Source organism: Acipenser ruthenus, chromosome 31 (genome assembly GCF_902713425.1).
Source record: "Acipenser ruthenus chromosome 31, fAciRut3.2 maternal haplotype, whole genome shotgun sequence".
Lineage (NCBI taxonomy): Eukaryota > Metazoa > Chordata > Actinopteri > Acipenseriformes > Acipenseridae > Acipenser > Acipenser ruthenus.
The window spans coordinates 1,165,095-1,185,110 of record NC_081219.1 but is presented as its reverse complement, the minus strand read 5'-3'; the positions used below and the strand labels follow the sequence as shown (position 1 = coordinate 1,185,110).

At 39.5% G+C, this 20,016-nt stretch overlaps 1 protein-coding gene across 3 annotated transcripts in view; it reads left to right on the top strand.

Moving 5' to 3' along the window:
* Nucleotides 1–20,016, top strand: part of LOC117396811 (astrotactin-2-like) — a 559,949-nt gene that overhangs the window by 158,404 nt on the left and 381,529 nt on the right. Inside the window, exon 4 of one of the 3 annotated variants that reach the window (XM_059005716.1) lies at nt 11,108–11,257. The exons of the other annotated variants lie outside the window; for them this stretch is intronic. Coding sequence (XP_058861699.1) covers nt 11,108–11,257 — 150 coding nt within the window. The remainder of the gene's footprint in view (nt 1–11,107; nt 11,258–20,016) is intronic. 3 annotated transcript variants of the gene reach the window in all.

Sequence of the window (20,016 nt, the reverse complement as noted above, 5' to 3'; positions counted from 1 at the left end):
ACAGCACAGTATAATCCATGCTCTGCACTCTGAGCTAGCTCCATGTTGAAGTAGATGATTCCTTCACATGATAAGAGTTTAGGTTTGTAATCCGCAGACACATGGTGTGTGTGTTTAAAATACACATGTGTTTTTGGCCAGGAGGACTTGCGTTTTGGTAGTGTGGCACTCAGTATGATCATGCGGTCGCAGGATGGTTCACAGAAGTGAGGATCCAGGGTGTTTGCTTCGAATGGTAATTGTGTTGATTTATTTTAGATTTCAAAAAAAGTGCTAAAAAAAAAACGTAGTTTATTGGAAAGAGATTTTGACTTGCTGAAATCACAATGTTGAAACATACAGTACAGAGAAGCAACAGGAGCAATAAGGAGAATGTCAGTGCATTTGAGTTGAAGTGATTCATTTTCCCATGTGGCGCCAGCACTGAAGGTTGAAAATGATTGGCAACTAACAGGTTAACCTGTAATCCCCCTTCTTGCTGTTTTTTAATTGTTATGCCCAGTCATTCATTTTGTGTTGTTCTTTGATCATTTTTCATTTGCTGACTTTAATAATTTATCAAACTATATGTTATAGTACATAATAAAGGCATCTCCTTTAGGAAGTTTAAATTGTAGTACAAGGACACTGGAAGATTGATTACAGCCCTCTACTTTCATACTATTTGACCTAATCAGCCTTTTTGTGGGGTATTATTTTCATTTGTAGCTGATTTATTTAATGTATGCCCTTTGCTGTTTGATCTATGATCACAGGCAGTGGCTGCAAATTGGTTGTAAATCAGAACTTTCCTGTGCATTGTGCTCGGAGAAGGCTGGGAATGCAGTGTTACACACGGAGAGTCTGTACCAGACAAGGCTGGGAATGCAGTGTTACACACTGAGAGTCTGTACCAGACGAGGCTGGGAATGCAGTGTTACACACGGAGAGTCTGTACCAGACGAGGCTGGGAATGCAGTGTTATACACTGAGAGTCTGTACCAGACGAGGCTGGGAATGCAGTGTTACACACGGAGAGTCTGTACCAGACGAGGCTGGGAATGCAGTGTTACACACTGAGAGTCTGTACCAGACGAGGCTGGGAATGCAGTGTTACACATGGAGAGTCTGTACCAGACGAGGCTGGGAATGCAGTGTTACACACGGAGAGTCTGTACCAGACGAGGCTGGGAATGCAGTGTTACACACGGAGAGTCTGTACCAGACGAGGCTGGGAATGCAGTGTTACACACGGAGAGTCTGTACCAGACGAGGCTGGGAATGCAGTGTTACACACGGAGAGTCTGTACCAGACGAGGCTGGAAATGCAGTGTTACACACGGAGAGTCTGTACCAGACGAGGCTGGGAATGCAGTGTTACACACGGAGAGTCTGTACCAGACGAGGCTGGGAATGCAGTGTTACACACGGAGAGTCTGTACCAGACAAGGCTGGGAATGCAGTGTTACACACGGAGAGCCTGTACCAGACGAGGCTGGGAATGCAGTGTTACACGCAGAGAGTCTGTACCAGACGAGGCTGGGAATGCAGTGTTACACACAGAGAGTCTGTACCAGACAATGATGGGAATGCAGTGTTACACACGGAGAGTCTGTACCAGACGAGGCTGGAAATGCAGTGTTACACACGGAGAGCCTGTACCAGACGAGGCTGGAAATGCAGTGTTACACGCAGAGAGTCTGTACCAGACGAGGCTGGGAATGCAGTGTTACACACAGAGAGTCTGTACCAGACAAGGATGGGAATGCAGTGTTACACACGGAGAGTCTGTACCAGACGAGGCTGGGAATGCAGTGTTACACACAGAGAGTCTGTACCAGACAAGGATGGGAATGCAGTGTTACACACGGAGAGTCTGTACCAGACGAGGCTGGGAATGCAGTGTTACACACAGAGAGTCTGTACCAGACAAGGCTGGGAATGCAGTGTTACACACGGAGAGTCTGTACCAGACGAGGCTGGGAATGCAGTGTTACACACGCAGAGAGTCTGTACCAGACAAGGCTGGGAATGCAGTGTTACACACGGAGAGTCTGTACCAGACAAGGATGGGAATGCAGTGTTACACACGGAGAGTCTGTACCAGGCTGAAGACACAGAGCTCTGAAAATCCATTTACGATGCAGGGATTTTAGACTAAACATTCATTCTCTGTCAAAATGTCACATTTTCGCATAAAATAATCCAAATTATGATCACCACTCCAGTATAGATGCCGTTCATAAGTTTTTAAAATCATCTTTCGCAGATGAGAGAGTCCTCTTTTAAAATACTGGGTGTTACCGGTAAATAAATACATTAGATAGATTTTGCAGCCCCTGATTTCTTTTGGTGTTTAATGAAAAATTCCATCAGTCTTTAAATCTCCACTTTGTCAGTTTTTGACACAGACGTCGCTTCATATCTTTTAAAAAATGCCACCAATCCTTTTTCCTGATGAATGTCTCTGAAGTGAGAATGCTGAGCAAGTTTGACTTTTTCCAGCTTTTTTTTTCATCACATCGTTTTCATCTTTCATTACGTTACAGTGTAAGCAAATGTTTTACATCAAAAAACCATGATAAGGGCGACTAGCCTGGAGCAGTCTGCTGTGATCCATAACAACCACTGTAATCTAAACTCTGTATTGCTGGTAAACTAAATATACAGGATGGTTCCAAACATGAAGGATTCCAGTACTGTATGTGTCATACAAACATCTACAAAGACAATGCAAAAACTCCACAGAAATATTGTTTTAATGTAGCGTTAGGCTGGTTTAGTGTAAATCCAGCTTGTTCTATTATTTATTTATTTCTGTATTTATTTTCTATTGAAATTTCATTCACCAGGAATAAAACCCTTCCAAATCATCTCATTTACAGCTTTGGTTACAGCACATCAAACACCATTCACACTGTATACAATTTCTTAATATCCACAGACATCCTAAAGCCAGTGCACCTCGTTTAAACAGACCAATGAAATCCTACACAAACAGATTTGTTCTAAAAGGAGATTGGCAGGGTACATTCTGAATACTGGGCTTTAGGAGAACTGCATCCAATAAACTTTTGCTGCAGCCTTTTCCAATAATGGAGTCTACTAAGTTGTTCCATTGCACTCGTCAGTTTTCAGCTTTCAACAAGGTCGTTTTGGCTTCAGGCACACAAACGTTCCCCTCCGTTGAAACCCTCTTTAGCTTTATAACAAGTCTCTGTAATTCCTGTGATCATGTAAGCAGGTGTTATTGACTTCCAATAACACCTGTTCATGTCAGATTCCTATCTTATGTTAACGTGGTAACATGTTTGAACATGTTACCGTGCGCCTAAATCATAATGGGATTGTTATTTAACATATTACAGCAATGTTATAACCATGCTCATATTTTAAACGCGACATTCCTATATTGATGGGTTAGTGCTCCATTTAGAGAGAGGTTTCCAGTTATACTTAGTTCAATGAACCCTCTGGGACTGCCTCTGTTTTCCTATCACTGTACATTAAAGCACTAAGTGTATTACAAATGGGAAAAGAAAACATGTACAACACAGTACTTAGAGCATTGAGTGGCAGTCCTTGCAGTTTACAGTAACTGGAAAAGGGTGAAATACCTTTAAATTCATTTCAGTCAGTTTTACTTTGTTTAATTTGGTCAAGGTGACTTTCTGTCACGTTCACAAGCAAAAGCCTTTCGATTGCGTCTCCAGCTTCTGACACGCAAGTTCTCGTTCTGCTGCATGGTTTCCCTTTTCTTCAGTAAATAAGGTCATTTTTTCTTATAAATCTGCATCATAAACTGTGCGTGAAGTTCACCTTGTAGCCACTTTAATAGGTCAGTACTGTATCAACAATAATTACTGTAGTGGGCATTACTGTGCATAGTTATTCAGTTAAAAAAAAGTGCACGTTGAATTTGAGAAAATACGGTATTAAACACATTGACGTATGTGAGATGCTGTAACATTTGACACTCTAAAGTGAGTAATTGAGCGTGTAGAGACTTGGCAGGTTCTGACTGGAGTGCTTTATAATTTAGTTAACATTTCCAAGAGTGGCGCCACAGTTAAAGATTACAATGGCACTACCAATTCCACCGATGAAATGGCCACTAGGTGGCGATACATTGTACTCATGGTACAGCAGGTACCCAGCACAGTTATACTGAGAATATACAAAAGACAACAGATTTACAGTTGGGACTGAATGGACTGAGGGAACCATGCTATCAGAGGATTGTCTGGAGTAAAATAGGATTTTAAATCAATTTCTACACCACAAGAATAAAGAACTGACCAAGGCCCCATTTTTTAATTCTAGCTGTATGGATTTACACAATGGGGGTAATTTAACTATATCAGTTCATTAGCAAAGCCAGCGTTACACAGTTTGAAATATGTATGTTGCTATGACTACATCATTGTGCCTGTGCATGCAGGAAATGAGTTCTATCTTATTACTGCCTGCTGTGTTGAGACACATCGAGTGCCTGTCGGTTTCTCGTAAATAATAATACTTCACTGGGGAGGATCGGCGGAGCAAGGTTAGAATAGGCCTTCTCATGAGCTTCACTTGTGGAGACAGAAAGACTAAATTAGGGTAGGTACTGTAAAATCTGAAGACGTTAAAGTGGGCTGTGAGGAAATGCGCTTCAAACCTAATCTGTTCAAAACTCACATATAGAATAATCACCTGGTGCTGCTCATTGTCAGGCTTGTAATGTTCTGTACCACCTGGGTTTGGATAGATCAGAAATGAGTGTGATGTTGATGTTGCAGAAATGTACAATATTGACTAGGAGGACCCCACTTTATATGGTTTTCTTCTATGCAAAGTGTTCTAGATTACTGTTTTAGTTCTTATGCTTATTTTTCAAATAGCGTAGGATCACGTTGCATTCAAGTTTCCAGGAGTTTTGGTAGTTCCCAGTATGATGGTCTTATTTAGGAGAGGTCATTTAACATTGTCTTGATATATAATAATAAGGTGTTTACAAATTACACTTTATGAGAATGGAGTCTGTCGGTCTTTGCCCCTGTGGCAAAGTGGGGTTTGCAGTGCTCAGGTGCAGGAGTGATGCGGTAATCCGGTTCGTCCATAATCATAACAAAGGAACAGATCACCTTGCTATATTCCATTATGTACCGTCAATCACGCCCCCTTGGTTAACGATTGCAACCGCTTCTCCAATCCGCGGCAGCCACATCGCTTCCCTTCCGGGTCGATGAGTTGGTGTACCGTAGCTCCGCCCCCTTTCTAGATTGCCAACTTTCACCTAACCCTGGAAATGAATTGTCTGGCCTTCCAGTCCAGGGCACTCTGTTCCCTTTACACAGCGCCCTCACAGGTCGGGAGGGAGATTTATCATCAAGAATCATTCTGTCTCTGTCACAGCCCCATAGTATGAAAATGACATAACTGGCATGAACAGGCAATTAGTGCTGGATTTTAATGGCAGACTATATACTGATAACAAACATGCTGATGATCAAATTGACATCTTCACTAAAGATTGTGTTTTCCATATCCATGTGCAGTCTGGTGGTCTAAATTCAATACACTTTCAAGGGTCTGTGGTCTATTGCATGTTGCATGTCCTGGATTGAATCAGCATGGCGAATGATGGAGCCATGCCATGCCACAAGGCAGAACGACAGTAACAAAACACAACATGCCTATGTGAGCCTTACCTCTCAGCCCCTGCCCTGGGGCGGGAGTAAGCAGTGAACAGAAAACTGCATTCTGTCTATTGCCATTCAGCAAGCAGTCTATTTCTCCCATGCAACATCTGAAAAGTGAAATACTAAACGGTGCAGATCACCATCTTTGTGTTTCTTTCTTTCTTTCTTTTTTTAGACAAGGCTTTAAAAGGACAATTAATGTTCTAAATATGTTGCCATGTTCTGTTCTCAATCATCTCCTTCTTTACAGTTTGAGCTCTTGCGGTTGTTGTTGGCCTGCTGCTTACAATAAGACGTGTGGTACCTGGGAATTACTGCTCATAGCAACCAGCGCCAGACCCCTTCCATTAGCCAACTCTGCGGGGAGGTAATGGATGCGGAGTGCTTTACTGCAGAGAGGTGGAGGAGCATGGCACAGGCAGAATCCTAGGAGAGCCCACAGCTAATTCTCTTTATAAGTTAATAAGGTTTATTTATTTTACGAAAGACAATTCAGCACTGTAATAGAAGTGTACAACCAGTATAATACTATTGTGTTTTTATGTTTTCTTGCACTGTACTTCATATTTAAAAGGGAATGCAATTAAAAACAAAAAACAACAAATATTCTAATTCTACATTACATGAGAAGTCATCCATTCACTGTGTGCACAGACCAAACCGCACAGTTCAAATCTCTGGAGACGTTTCTAAACATGCCAAGCTAAAAAAACAAAACGCTTTTGTTATATTGAATTGTAGTTCATGAATACAATAATTGCGTTATTGAATTATAGTAAGTTATTCTGTTGTGTGCAGGGTGTCTTATTATATGAGCAGCCAGAGTTACACCCCCCACACGACATCGTAATCACGTTAATAAATAAGTAATCATCTGGTTATTTACAGTACGATAATGGATAGGATTTACATTACAATGAACACAATACACAATCTGATTTCTGTATAGAGAAGCCTTATGTGTAGTTGGAGCATTCCATATATACGAATATACTTACACAGCAATAAATGGCTGTAGTTGTTACTGGTAATGTTCAGTCCTGCAGAATAAATAACTAGCTTGCTGAAGAATAATCAGTGGGCTATTGCTGCCCTGAACACTGAGACATGCATTTATTACTTTAATAGAATCCATGATTCACGGAGCAACCCAGTACTGGGTGGTTATTAGAGGAAAACTGGAGAAGTGATATATTTGTCAAGTGTTATTTTGTTGTTAAATAAAACCATATTATTCTGTGTTAGGGATTGAAATGAACAAGGTCAATAGATTATATCTATCTATCTATCTATCTATATATATATATATATATATATATATATATATATATATATATATATATAGATATAGATATAGATATGTATGTGTGTGGTTTAAATGACCCATGTAATGTTCACATATAGGGCATCTCTCAAGGCAGGAAATATTCTTTTATCAGAAAAATAAAGTGAGAATGTTACAGTACCTGTCTTTCTGCTAATGTGTTTGGATAGAGTCCTGTTTGAAACTAAATGCCAAGCCAAGCGAGGTCACATGTAAACTAATAGCTGTCCTTTAATGCTTAAGTTCCCTGCTGTTATTTATAGCATTCCCCTAATTGACACAAAAAGCTGTGTGATAAGAGTTTGACCTCTACTGTGAAAACACAACGGTTGCTTTATAACGTATAGCAGCATGTTTAAAACTTCAGACAGGAATGTGCGTCTTGATAAAAATGTACATTATTTCTTATGATTTGCTATCTTCTGCTATCTGGGTCTTTTCTTTTTGATCAAACATCTGTCTTGAATATTGTTCTGATGCATGGAAGACTTTCCTCCCTTCTATCATTAAAGGGGAGCCACAGCCCAATTTATAAATGCCTAAAAACATGTGTTTTTTCTTAAGCACTTCAAACGATTAAATAATATATATATATATATAGACAGAGAGAGAGAGAGAGAGAGAGAGAGAGAGAGAGAGAGATTGTAAGTCAAAATTGGGGAACAACATGATTTAAAGTTGATTTTTTTTATAGCTGAGCGAGTACCATGACCTCATGAAGGGAACATATTGAAGGAAGAGTGTTGCCAACTTAGCGATTTTGTCAGGTCAGTCGCACGTAAATGTGGCTTCAAGCCTGGAAGTAGCTTGTAGTAGCTCAGATTCCAAGTCCGATGCCGCTTCCTCACACAATAGTGGCTTAAGGGAGGATCTGTTAAGTGAAGCATTTATCTACGAAGGACGTGCCGTTCAGCCATATCAGTTTGAACCATGTCTGAGTGATGGTCGAGGCTCCGCGGATGGTGCCAGTGACACTGACCTGACCGACGAAGACATTAGTCCTCTTCTAGGAAATACAGACTGGTAAGATATCAGGTATATTTAGTTATGGAAGTATATAAGTTCCAAGTTAAGTTCCAACAAATTAGTGAAGGCATTTTTTATATTTAGCTAGACGAAGTGGAGATGGTTAGAACTGAAGACAGCACTGTCATCGGTACGATATACTCGTTCAGTTTGTTTCCTTCTGGAATATACCGGTACGAAATCACTTATTCTATTCTCACTTCATTTTGAAATAAAATTGTTGAACAGGTAGGTGTTCCTGTGGTAATTGCCAGAGCATGGAGTCTGCCAGGGAACAAGTGTGTTCCCAGGAACTGGAGAAAGGCAAAGGAAAATGTGAAGAACCTCCAAATAGTTGTATAATACAGCATGCAGATTTCTGAGCCGTGTGTCTCAATCGCGGGTGCTGAACACGTCTTACCAGCAGTACAGACAGCAGCATAGTGTGGATGATTCCAATAAAAGAGAAGATGAGGAAGCAGTATTAAACTCAGTGAATGCAGGAATTACTAGTAGATTAACAATGTGTTTCATGATATATATATTCTTTTTTTTTACATATAGTAAAATAGCAGCGGTGGTATTTATGTTCGTGGTTTAATTTGACAGTAGTGGCTTTGGGAGGGTGGGTTTGAAGTGATGGACTAACTCATTACTGGTACTTAATATTACAAATCTATGAAAGGGGAACAATACAATAAAATGAGAGTGCCATGAGACAAGTAAGCTGTCTGTTATTGAAGCTATGTTCAATTATAATTATTTTATTACAAAATTGAGGTTATGAATATCAATCAGTTGTTAGTTTTTATAGGACATGTTGACAGAAGCATTGTATTATTATTTTTTTTAATTTTGCTCAGGGAAGTTCAGAGGACAGGAGAATAAGAAAGTCACTGCGTTGTGCTTTGCAAAGTTCAATTGAACTTTGACTTTGATTTTACAGAAAGTGCTGAATAAAACAACTCAATGTGTCGCACCTGAGTGACGTCTACTCCCCGCATTTCTTAAAGTGTAACATATTTTTATAAACTGATCTGATGGTTGTAGTTAATAAACATACAATTGAACATAAGTTTTCAAAATTCACACATTAATTTACAACCAACAAGCAAAACACTAATTACTTTTAATTGCTTCGTTCACATTTAATTGCAGTAACGTTACAATTAAAGCTCAATGTTATTATTTTAAAATGCATGATTTGCTTGCTGATTGTTGCTGGTACCAGTGTAGGGCTGGATGTCATCTGCAGCGTTACTGCTGGCCTCTTTGACAATACCGTGGGGAAGGCGTCGCTCTTCAGCAGCGACTCATACCCACACAACAGGGCAACTTCATTCATCACGTAGCAAGACGGGTCAAAATGAGCGGAACACAGATAGGAAGATTGAGAAGGCCCTTTCCAAACTCTGGTATGCTGAACAAACTTCGTCCAGCTCTGTGCTAGCTTCTTTTCTTTCAGCCATAAATGAAGCTCGAGACCTTCCTTAGTTGTGTTTGAACATCCCCCTAATACACATCGCCATGGCATCGTAAAAATAACTAATTTAAAATAAATAATTTAGAATATAATATGAATAAGAAAATAAATTAAACAAATATTAATAATAATCATGAAAAAAGACCGTGAATAGTTTTGACAGATAGAAAGTGAATGACGAGTGGCGGGAGGAGTTCCCTTCGTGACGTCACAGGTCAGAGGTGAGGGAAACATGGCGAAGCAGCGAAAAGGGATTTGTTTTGCAAAATAATGGATTTTAGAAATATAATTAGACCGTAAAATATACTGTAGCTATTTTCAGTGATATCAAAGAATAGTTTGGCGCAAAGTGAGGTATAAGGACTGAGGTTCCCCTTTAACAAAGCGCATTGACATTCAACACGATTACAGTGTTACTAGATATAGGGCACCTGGCTGCAAATGGACTATGAATTTAAGTCCTCAATCTTTTTAAAATGGTTTATTCCCACTACAAAGGTAATCCTTAGACTGCTGCTGTGGCAATGTGAATGCAACACAAAGCAGCTCAGAATCCACTTCTGGATTTAGGATAATTTAGTACAGCCCGCCTCAGCGTTATTCATAAGCACACTGCGATATGTAGTAAATCACTATGGAACATGGAACAGAAGGCAGCCTTTTTTTCTGGCAACTTTTCAAGCAAGAAGTTGGAGTTGACATTTTTCAAGTACTGTTCACCAAGCACACACAACAGAGCCTAAGCCTGCTTGATGTGAGCAACTTCCTGTTCTTGTATGCTCTTATCAGTCACATTTATAGCATGTGCTCCGGTTTCCATAGTCTTAAACCCAGGAACAATTCAATACATAGGATCCTATGGGTGTGACTGAACTAGAACAGACTCACTATGAAAAAGAGGGGGTAACTCATCAGTGAAAAGGCTAACAGAAAGCTGGATTATATAGTAGAAAGTGTAGTATAAATTAGGTTGTATAATACTGTACAGTGCTATGGAGATAATGCACTTACAGTTTAAGGCTCCACGCTGCTAAATTAGCTCTGAAGAGAGTTGAGAACAACCAGAATAATCCTGAATAAGTTGAGGCAAAGGGACACAGTTATAAAATCCATGAAAAGAATCATAAAGGTCAGCCTCAGTCACTATTACAAGACCAGGTCCAGAGGACACATGTGGAAGTTGAGTGGATACAGATTCAGAGGGATACCATTAAATAATACATTCTTGAGGCAAACTGGATCCTGACAGCTTCACTGTGAATGTGTATTTACCTTTAAGGGATTTCTGTTTCTCTGTAAAAGGAACAGGATGAAGAATAATCCATATTTTACAATGGGATCTTTTTCTATGAATATAGTTTTGAGAGCACCACACATTAAGAACTTGTTAAAAATGGCATTCAAATAATTGTATTATTTCTACAGTAGTGTATGCATTAAATAACTTGATAACATTTTCCATAATTGTATTTGTAATATACATATGTAATGTATGAATACTCATCAGATATCTCTTACCATGTTTTATTTGAACCTCCTACTATGCCCCCCCCCCAGTGCATCTAAATATTAAAATGTATAATTCCTTTGTAACGCAACACATTTTAATGTAAAAACATTAACACGTTATAGCCATTGACCCCAAACAAGACACGGTGGAGTCCTTGGTGCAGAAGTTCAAGGAGAGTTTTCGAACGAACACGCCCATCGAGATTACCCACGTGCAGCAAGAGTCCCACAGCTCCTCCGGTGGTCGAACGAGGAGGAGAAGCCGCTCCAGAGGTACAGTATGCATGTTTGCATTTTCACTATCCAGTGACACGTGCAGTGTAGGGGCACGCTTTCAAAGCGTTTACTCCCTAATGGCTCAGGCAGGAACAGAGCTTGCTGCTGGGCAGGGTTCAGTAAATTAGTGTAATCTGTACTTTCCTATTATCCAAAAAAATGTGCATTTATATATAAAGACTGGAGGGAACATTTTGAAATGATGCTCCCTATGATCCTGTATTGTGAACATTTTAAAAGGCTTTCATTTAAGGCATGTATTATCCTGTGTAATTATTTACAAATGTTGGACCACATTAATGCACATTGATGCACAATATTTAGCAACCTTTTTAGTTGCCAACAGTGCCAAAGCTCACTGATTTTACAAGTTCTTAAAAAATATAGAAAGTTGCTAAAATACTGTATTTTTATATGTACTCTGCAGTTTAAAGTTGCAAAAAAGGTAGACGAAAATAAATATGCATTGGTGGTTCTTTTTGACACCGTACTTGTGCAGTTACATTCTTAGTTGTGTATTTACATTGCAGTCACTGTGCAGTTATTAAAGCTACTTAAAGTAAAGAATGAAGACTTTTTAAACAGGGAAGGCCTGGTCTCGTTTGAAGTCTTTAAGTGACCACCAGGGCATCCACTTCTTTATGGCTAAAGATCAGAAAGATGTGCACTTGTGGCTTCCTCAAATGCAAGCACAATGCATTAAGGATTGGTGGTTTCTGTAAACTTGTGGATTTTTATATTGGAGGACATTAAAGAGTAAGTAAGCGGGGTTCTGATAACGTACCTGTCATTTTTCTTTTCATTGTTAACATCCTGACAACTTTTTACACTTAGAACTTTAAGGTATGTTTCAAAGCTCTTTTCAGAATGTCTGCTTTAGTGCACTGGGGTTTGAGATCTGTCCTCTAAATCACTGTAGGAAGAGCGATTTAAAAAACAAACCAAAAAAAAATAAAACATAACAGCAAGTGCTCTGGTTCTTCTGTTCGTACCACATCATAGATCGTTTTTGCTGTGTTACCTTCTTGACACTGTGGGCAAAAATCCTGACACTATCAGTGCACTAGAGCAGCCATTTTCAAAACAGCTTTGAAACCGACTTTAAGTCAGCACTTGGATATCCGTTATCCAGATACACATCAGTCGTGTTTTACCACCCTTGTATTAAGAATAAAATCAATCCCCATTATATATATGTACAATTAATGCACTTACCCGTCACGTGCAATTTCCGACTCTGTCACCAGTTTTCTGATACAAAGCCCATCTCTTCAGTGTTACAATGTACTTGTTTGTTTCTCGCATGAGTCTTTATTGTGCAGTTACACAGTGCTTCCTCCAATTTCACATGGCGAAAATGCAGCAAAAGCAAAGCAAACAAGACAAGCTATGGTAATGTAAAAGTTAATCATTAAACAGTTTTAGATACTGTGATGTATTTTTTAAAAAATCTGTTTTAGTTGCTTTTGTGCATTTTCATTTGCAAGTGAACTGTGACAGTAGGGTCTTATCAAGCACTATATTCTACAATTTTGAATACTGACTTTGGATACTGTTTTAATTCTAGAAACAGTTGTTTTTTTTAATCTTTTGCTAACTTGCATTGCCTTTTACGTTTTACGCAGCATCATGCATAGGTAACATTTTGATTTAATTTTGCTGTTGGGTTGTTAACGGTATTTTACATGCTGCTACAATACGTACCAGATTTAAAAGTATGTACTGTATTACAGTCGTCTCTTTTGGCAAGTGATATTTTCAGAATCATTGTTCTGAATTAAAATACTTCTTCTGTTGAAAATATAGTACTGTACCAACAAAACCTACAGTACATCTAAATGGAAGGCTACTTATTTTAAAACACAGTCCTTTCAGCTATGTATTTTTGACATTGTATCTTTTTTGTGTTCCCTGAAAAAACGGACAAGGGTTGGAACAGGCCAAAATGAAATGATCATATTATTATTATTATTATTATTATTATTTATTTCTTAGCAGATGCCCTTATCCAGGGCGACTTACAATTGTTACAAGATATCACATTATTTTTACATACAATTACATTATTATTATTAATTTTTTTACATACAATGACCCATTTATACAGTTGAGTTTTTACTGGAGCAATCTAGGTAAAGTACCTTGCTTAAGGGTACAGCAGCAGTGTCCCCCACTGGGGATTGAACCCACAACCCTCCGGTCAAGAGTCCAGAGCCCTGACCACTACTCCTTAACCGTCACACTCGTTTAACCGTCACTGAAGTCTAAATTTTATAGGGTCGGATATGTGAGTGCTGACTAAGTGTAAAAAGTTGTCAGGATGTTAACAATGAAAAGAAAAATTATAGGTACGTTATTTAAACAGTTGTAGCAACACGTGAGGACATGTAACGCTGTATTTTTCGGAACCAGATGCAGTAAGGATTGTAAAATACATTAAAAGCTGTAATAGAATCAGCCAGTGTTTGATAACGAGATTCAGAGATTTAGCTGGGGTTCCATTCTGAGAAACACATGATCTCTCTCAAGCCAACCCCTGTAACTCAATTAAATAACACCTTGCAGCTTCCTCATGTCACTGTCCATATAGACCTCTCTGTGAACAATCCACATTGTAACTTGATAGCTTTTCAGATCATTAGTTAAACTATGCATACGCTGAAGACATTCAATAAGCATATCCTCAACAGTGCAAGACAGGATTGTAAAAGAGTTTAATAACCATATCCTCAACAGTGCAAGACAGGATTGTAATAGAGATCTCGGGATTAGCTGCTTACCTTATAGATTCAGTTCTTCGGAATTCCTCCTCTGATGTCTTCTTCATTAGTATTGGTGAATTCTCAGACTCGGTATTCCAAATTATCATTAGCATCGTCTTTTCAGAAAGACCTTAACCCTCATCGGGTAACCTGGGGTCCATTCAGACCCCACTGTGCTTTAGTGTCAGTTATCATGTGGATTTTTGTTTCCTTTTAGGTAGTTGTCAGGCACCCATCCTGTTACACTATGCAAAGGATAATTCTAGACCAGGTAGCCTGGTTGAATTTCCCAAATTGTTTTAGGTTTGGGGTCCGTATGAACCCCAGACGTAGTCTATCGGCAGGCCCGACCTTCTATCTCAGGCACTATAATAGAACCATTATTCCTGGTTCAATGCTTGTTTGAAAGTACAGAATTAGAGATTTCCAATGATGTATCGTATGTCCTGAACAGACGTTCCTAAGCGAAGCTACAGCAAACCAAAACTAAGGCTTGAGTCATGTGACACGAGTCAGCTCCTAGGTTTCATTTGTTGTGTATTACATGGTCGCTTCAACAGATAGCGTTCCGGTTTCAACGTCATTTTATAAGCGCAGGATTTGCACTTTCCATTGATGTCAGGCATGCCCGTATGCATACTTTCTACCACCCATTCAGTGCTCCAGTGCTGTGACGCACAGCAAATCGGCAGGTGTGTTCAAGTGCCTGTAACTCGAGGAGCACAGTCCATATAACAATGATATCTCACGTGCCTGTGACATGTTCCTAGAATAAACTACAGTGTCCAGAATACAGTGGTCCCTTCACTGCTAGGAGACAGCTGTGTGCATTGGGCGTCTTATCCATTTTGCATAGCATAAACAACACGTTATACCAAACAATGGCTAGAAGTGAAGGAAAAGCAAAAGGTTACCAGGAAAGTCCGTTTTCTGATGTGTCCTTATGAGGGTTAAACACAAAAAATAAGTGTCTGTATGTCACACAGGTGTTTGAACAGGAGCGGGGGGTGGGGGCTAGTTAACACAGATTAGTAGCTCGGAACTGTGGAGAATTAATTGAAAAACGCACCTCATCACCCCTTATTCTTGAAGAGGCACAAGCAGTTTGTAAAGTCTTGAAACCAATCTGCATAAATCAATAGGGTTAATTGTAAGTAATACAATTCTGAACTCATTTAAAGTCCTATATTCTGCACACTGTAGCATAGAGATGGACTGGGTGAAGGCTATTTACAGAAGCTACAGGGCTTGTAAGAAACTGTGCCCAGAAAAGCTTTTTTTCCTTTCTTTATCCTAGCCGAGGTCATAGGGTACTGTGAGAGATATAAACACTGTAGCTTCATAAGATCGTCCTGTTTTTTTTATTTTTTATTAAAGAATAACAGGGTAAGGAAGGGATGTCATGTTATTAGCATTTTATGCTTGAATTCACATATGCAACTGAAGAAAAAGACCGTATTTGAGATTTCATAAAAAAATATAATGTAGCCCAATAAAGAATTGGGTTAGAACATCCTTGTCTGGTTTGAAAAGAAGAAATACAATTATTAATATCTATGGGCTTTTCAGATTGTAACAATGCACCAAACAAAATGACCAAACCAAAAATAAACAACAGACAGTTCATTGAGGGTTTAAGGGCTTCTGGGTAATCCAGCCTTTTGAACCTGTTCCTTTTAGAATAGTAATTGGTATTTTTTCTTTACAGACAAAAATGGAGCTCGTGTTGATTTGAAATCAATAGCCCTGTATGCGTGGTGGTCTGTTCAGATAAAACTGTGTGCTTTGAAAATGAAATATTGGTAGATTCACTAGCAGCTCTGTTCAGAAACCTCCTCCAGAAATGGACAACATCACAGTGTGGGGCTTTTTTTACCTGTTGTGTTAATTTGTGCACAAAGCTGCAAACTGTACAGTACTGTAGTATAGTTTGGATTGCTGGAGGAGTAGCAAATAAAACGAGGCCCTGATTATCAATCCTTGTTTTTCCTCCTGGTTCCTCCCTCATTGGTCTATTGTCCCGTGGGTCTGGCCATCTACCAGAAAACCCACCAGATACACCATACAGAAATGAATGACTTTAACCAATATGTGGTAATTAAGCAGTAAGTCACAAGACGGCATGGGTTGTGCTGGATATTGTCACTTCTTGGTGTGTTGTTAGGTTTTATAATGCTTTTATAAATGCTTTATAAAAAAAGAAAAGAGAAAATGTATACAGTTTCTAAAGATTTATTAACATTTTGAGGTATAACTTTCTTTTTTTTTTGTTTCAGTAAAAGCAATATTTTTTTTTAATAAAGACTTTAAATAACTATAAAACCCTTGCTTAGATGTGTTTCAGTTCATTGTTCTGACTTTAAATAACTATGATGAAAAACCTTGCTTGGTTGTGTACCTGTGAGCCGTTCCTGCATATTCTACGTGACATTGTTGGATGTTGCTGGGTAATTCACCCCGATTGGCTCCCAGCGGTGCCCAATCCTGGTCCTGGAGGGCCGATGCCCTCCTGGTTCTTGTTCAAACTGTACACTAAATTGATTAATTGGACCAATTAAGCTTCTGATAATGGCTTGATTGGTCCAATTAAGTAATTTAGGGCACAGTTGTGACAAAAGCCAAGAGGGACATTGGCCCTCCAAGACCAGGATTGGGCACCCCTGCTCTAGAGTATACCAAAGTATCAGCACAAGAGTGTAAGATGCTTTGTTGGGATGAACATTATTAATTATTAATTCATTTAAAGTCGAATTGCATTTTTTTTTTTTTTTTTAGAAAGCCAGTCAGCATTTGAATTTGTTTGTTTTGTGGTATTAATTTCATTTTGAGATTTTTCAAGCATGGCAATGTTACATTTTTGTACCTGTAAGGAGAGTGAGTGCGTGGTAATGAAGGAGGAGAAAAATATAAAAATATAAAAATATCCACAGTTAAAAATTTATGAAGATGGCAGATAACAACTAAAGGAGAAAAATAAAACTGAATGTCTGACAACTGAATCCGACCGAAGTTACAGAAAATTACTGGTAGAAATGAAATACCAGAACAGCGTCTTGTTTAAAATAGCAAACTGGATCATAGTGCAAATGAATATAAATTGGAAGATATGACATGACGCCTTGATGTCTTCAATATCTTCCATGACAGCAGGTATTTTGACAGGTGTTTTCTTTGATTTTGGTGATGCAGTGATACATGGTTAGCACAGGTGCAGTGATCTGCCTTTGTTCCTAAATAGTTCCTAATCGTGACATTGTGCTGGATATTGGAACGGTTTGGAACCCTAATGAACCAATCAGCATGCAGCATTCTAACCATCTGTTTTATAAACATAATTATATCTCAGTGTAAAACTGAACACGATTGTGGAAGACTGCAGCTTTAAGCTCATTCTTTCAGAACTGTATAAACCAGGCCTAATAATACTAAATAATGACTACAACAAAGTCTCTCTCAAGTCCAAGAAAAAAAAGGAACCCAGTTTGCATTTAATGAGGAAGACCCCCTGCCATTGCTCAGCTTGTGATTGTGACTGCACACCGTTTGAATTCCTAGTTTAAATTAGCGAGGATCTATTAGATGTTGAATTAAAACTATTTCCCGGTTGGTGCTGTACTGGTGTAGTGTGTCATGTGATCTCGTCTCTGGTATTTGATACTGTTCTGGTGTAGTGTGTCATGTGATCTCGTCTTTGGTATTTGGTGCTGTACTGGTGTAGTGTGTCATGTGATCTCGTCTCTGGTATTCGGTGCTGTACTGGTGTAGTGTGTCATGTGATCTCGTCTCTGGTATTTGGTGCTGTACTGCTGTAGTGTGTCATGTGATCTCGTCTCTGGTATTTGGTGCTGTACTGCTGTAGTGTGTCATGTGATCTCGTCTCTGGTATTCGGTGCTGTACTGGTGTAGTGTGTCATGTGATCTCGTCTCTGGTATTTGGTGCTGTACTGGTGTAGTGTGTCGTGTGATTTTGTCTCTGGTATTTGGTGCTGTACTGGTGTAGTGTGTCGTGTGATCTCGTCTCTGGTATTCGGTGCTGTACTGGTGTAGTGTGTCATGTGATCTCGTATCTGGTATTCGGTACTGTTCTGGTGTAGTGTGTCATGTGATCTCGTATCTGGTATTTGGTACTGTTCTGGTGTAGTGTGTCATGTGATTTTGTCTCTGGTATTTGGTGCTGTACTGGTGTAGTGTGTCATGTGATCTCGTCTCTGGTATTCGGTACTGTTCTGGTGTAGTGTGTCATGTGATCTCGTCTGGTATTTGGTACTGTACTGGTGTAGTGTGTCATGTGATCTCGTCTGGTATTTGGTACTGTACTGGTGTAGTGTGTCATGTGATCTCGTCTCTGGTATTTGGTACTGTACTGGTATAGTGTGTCATGTGATTTTGTCTCTGGTATTTGGTACTGTACTGGTGTAGTGTGTCATGTGATCTCGTCTCTGGTATTTGGTGCTGTACTGGTGTAGTGTGTCATGTGATTTTGTCTCTGGTATTTTGTACTGTACTGGTGTAGTGTGTCATGTGATCTCGTCTCTGGTATTTGGTACTGTACTGGTGTAGTGTGTCATGTGATTTTGTCTCTGGTATTTGGTGCTGTACTGGTGTAGTGTGTCATGTGATTTTGTCTCTGGTATTTGGTGCTGTACTGGTGTAGTGTGTCATGTGATCTCGTCTCTGGTATTCGGTACTGTTCTGGTGTAGTGTGTCATGTGATCTCGTCTCTGGTATTCGGTACTGTTCTGGTGTAGTGTGTCATGTGATCTCGTCTCTGGTATTCGGTACTGTTCTGGTATAGTGTGTCATGTGATCTCGTCTCTGGTATTCGGTACTGTTCTGGTGTAGTGTGTCATGTGATCTCGTCTCTGGTATTTGGTACTGTTCTGGTGTAATGTGTCATGTGATCTCGTCTCTGGTATTTGGTACTGTTCTGGTGTAGTGTGTCATGTGATCTCATCTCTGGTATTTGGTACTGTTCTGGTGTAGTGTGTCATGTGATCTCGTCTCTGGTATTTGGTGCTGTACTGGTGTAGTGTGTCATGTGATCTCGTCTCTGGTATTCGGTACTGTTCTGGTGTAGTGTGTCATGTGATCTTGTCTCTGGTATTTGGTACTGTACTGGTGTAGTGTGTCATGTGATTTTGTCTCTGGTATTTGGTGCTGTACTGGTGTAGTGTGTCATTTGATCTCGTCTCTGGTATTTGGTACTGTACTGATGTAGTGTGTCATGTGATCTCATCTCTGGTATTTGGTACTGTTCTGGTGTAGTGTGTCATGTGATCTCGTCTCTGGTATTTGGTGCTGTACTGGTGTAGTGTGTCATGTGATCTCGTCTCTGGTATTCGGTACTGTTCTGGTGTAGTGTGTCATGTGATCTTGTCTCTGGTATTTGGTACTGTACTGGTGTAGTGTGTCATGTGATTTTGTCTCTGGTATTTGGTGCTGTACTGGTGTAGTGTGTCATTTGATCTCGTCTCTGGTATTTGGTACTGTACTGATGTAGTGTGTCATGTGATCTCGTCTCTGGTATTTGGTACTGTACTGGTGTAGTGTGACATGTGATTTTGTCTCTGATATTCGGTACTGTTCTGGTGTAGTGTGTCATGTGATCTTGTCTCTGGTATTTGGTACTGTACTGGTGTAGTGTGTCATGTGATTTTGTCTCTGGTATTTGGTGCTGTACTGGTGTAGTGTGTCATGTGATCTCGTCTCTGCTATTTGGTACTGTACTGGTGTAGTGTGTCATGTGATCTCGTCTCTGGTATTTGGTACTGTACTGGTGTAGTGTGACATGTGATTTTGTCTCTGGTATTCGGTACTGTTCTGGTGTAGTGTGTCATGTGATCTTGTTTCTGGTATTTGGTACTGTTCTGGTGTAGTGTGTCATGTGATCTTGTCTCTGGTATTTGGTGCTGTACTGGTGTAGTGTGTCATGTGATCTCGTCTCTGGTATTTGGTACTGTTCTGGTGTAGTGTGTCATGTGATCTCGTCTCTGG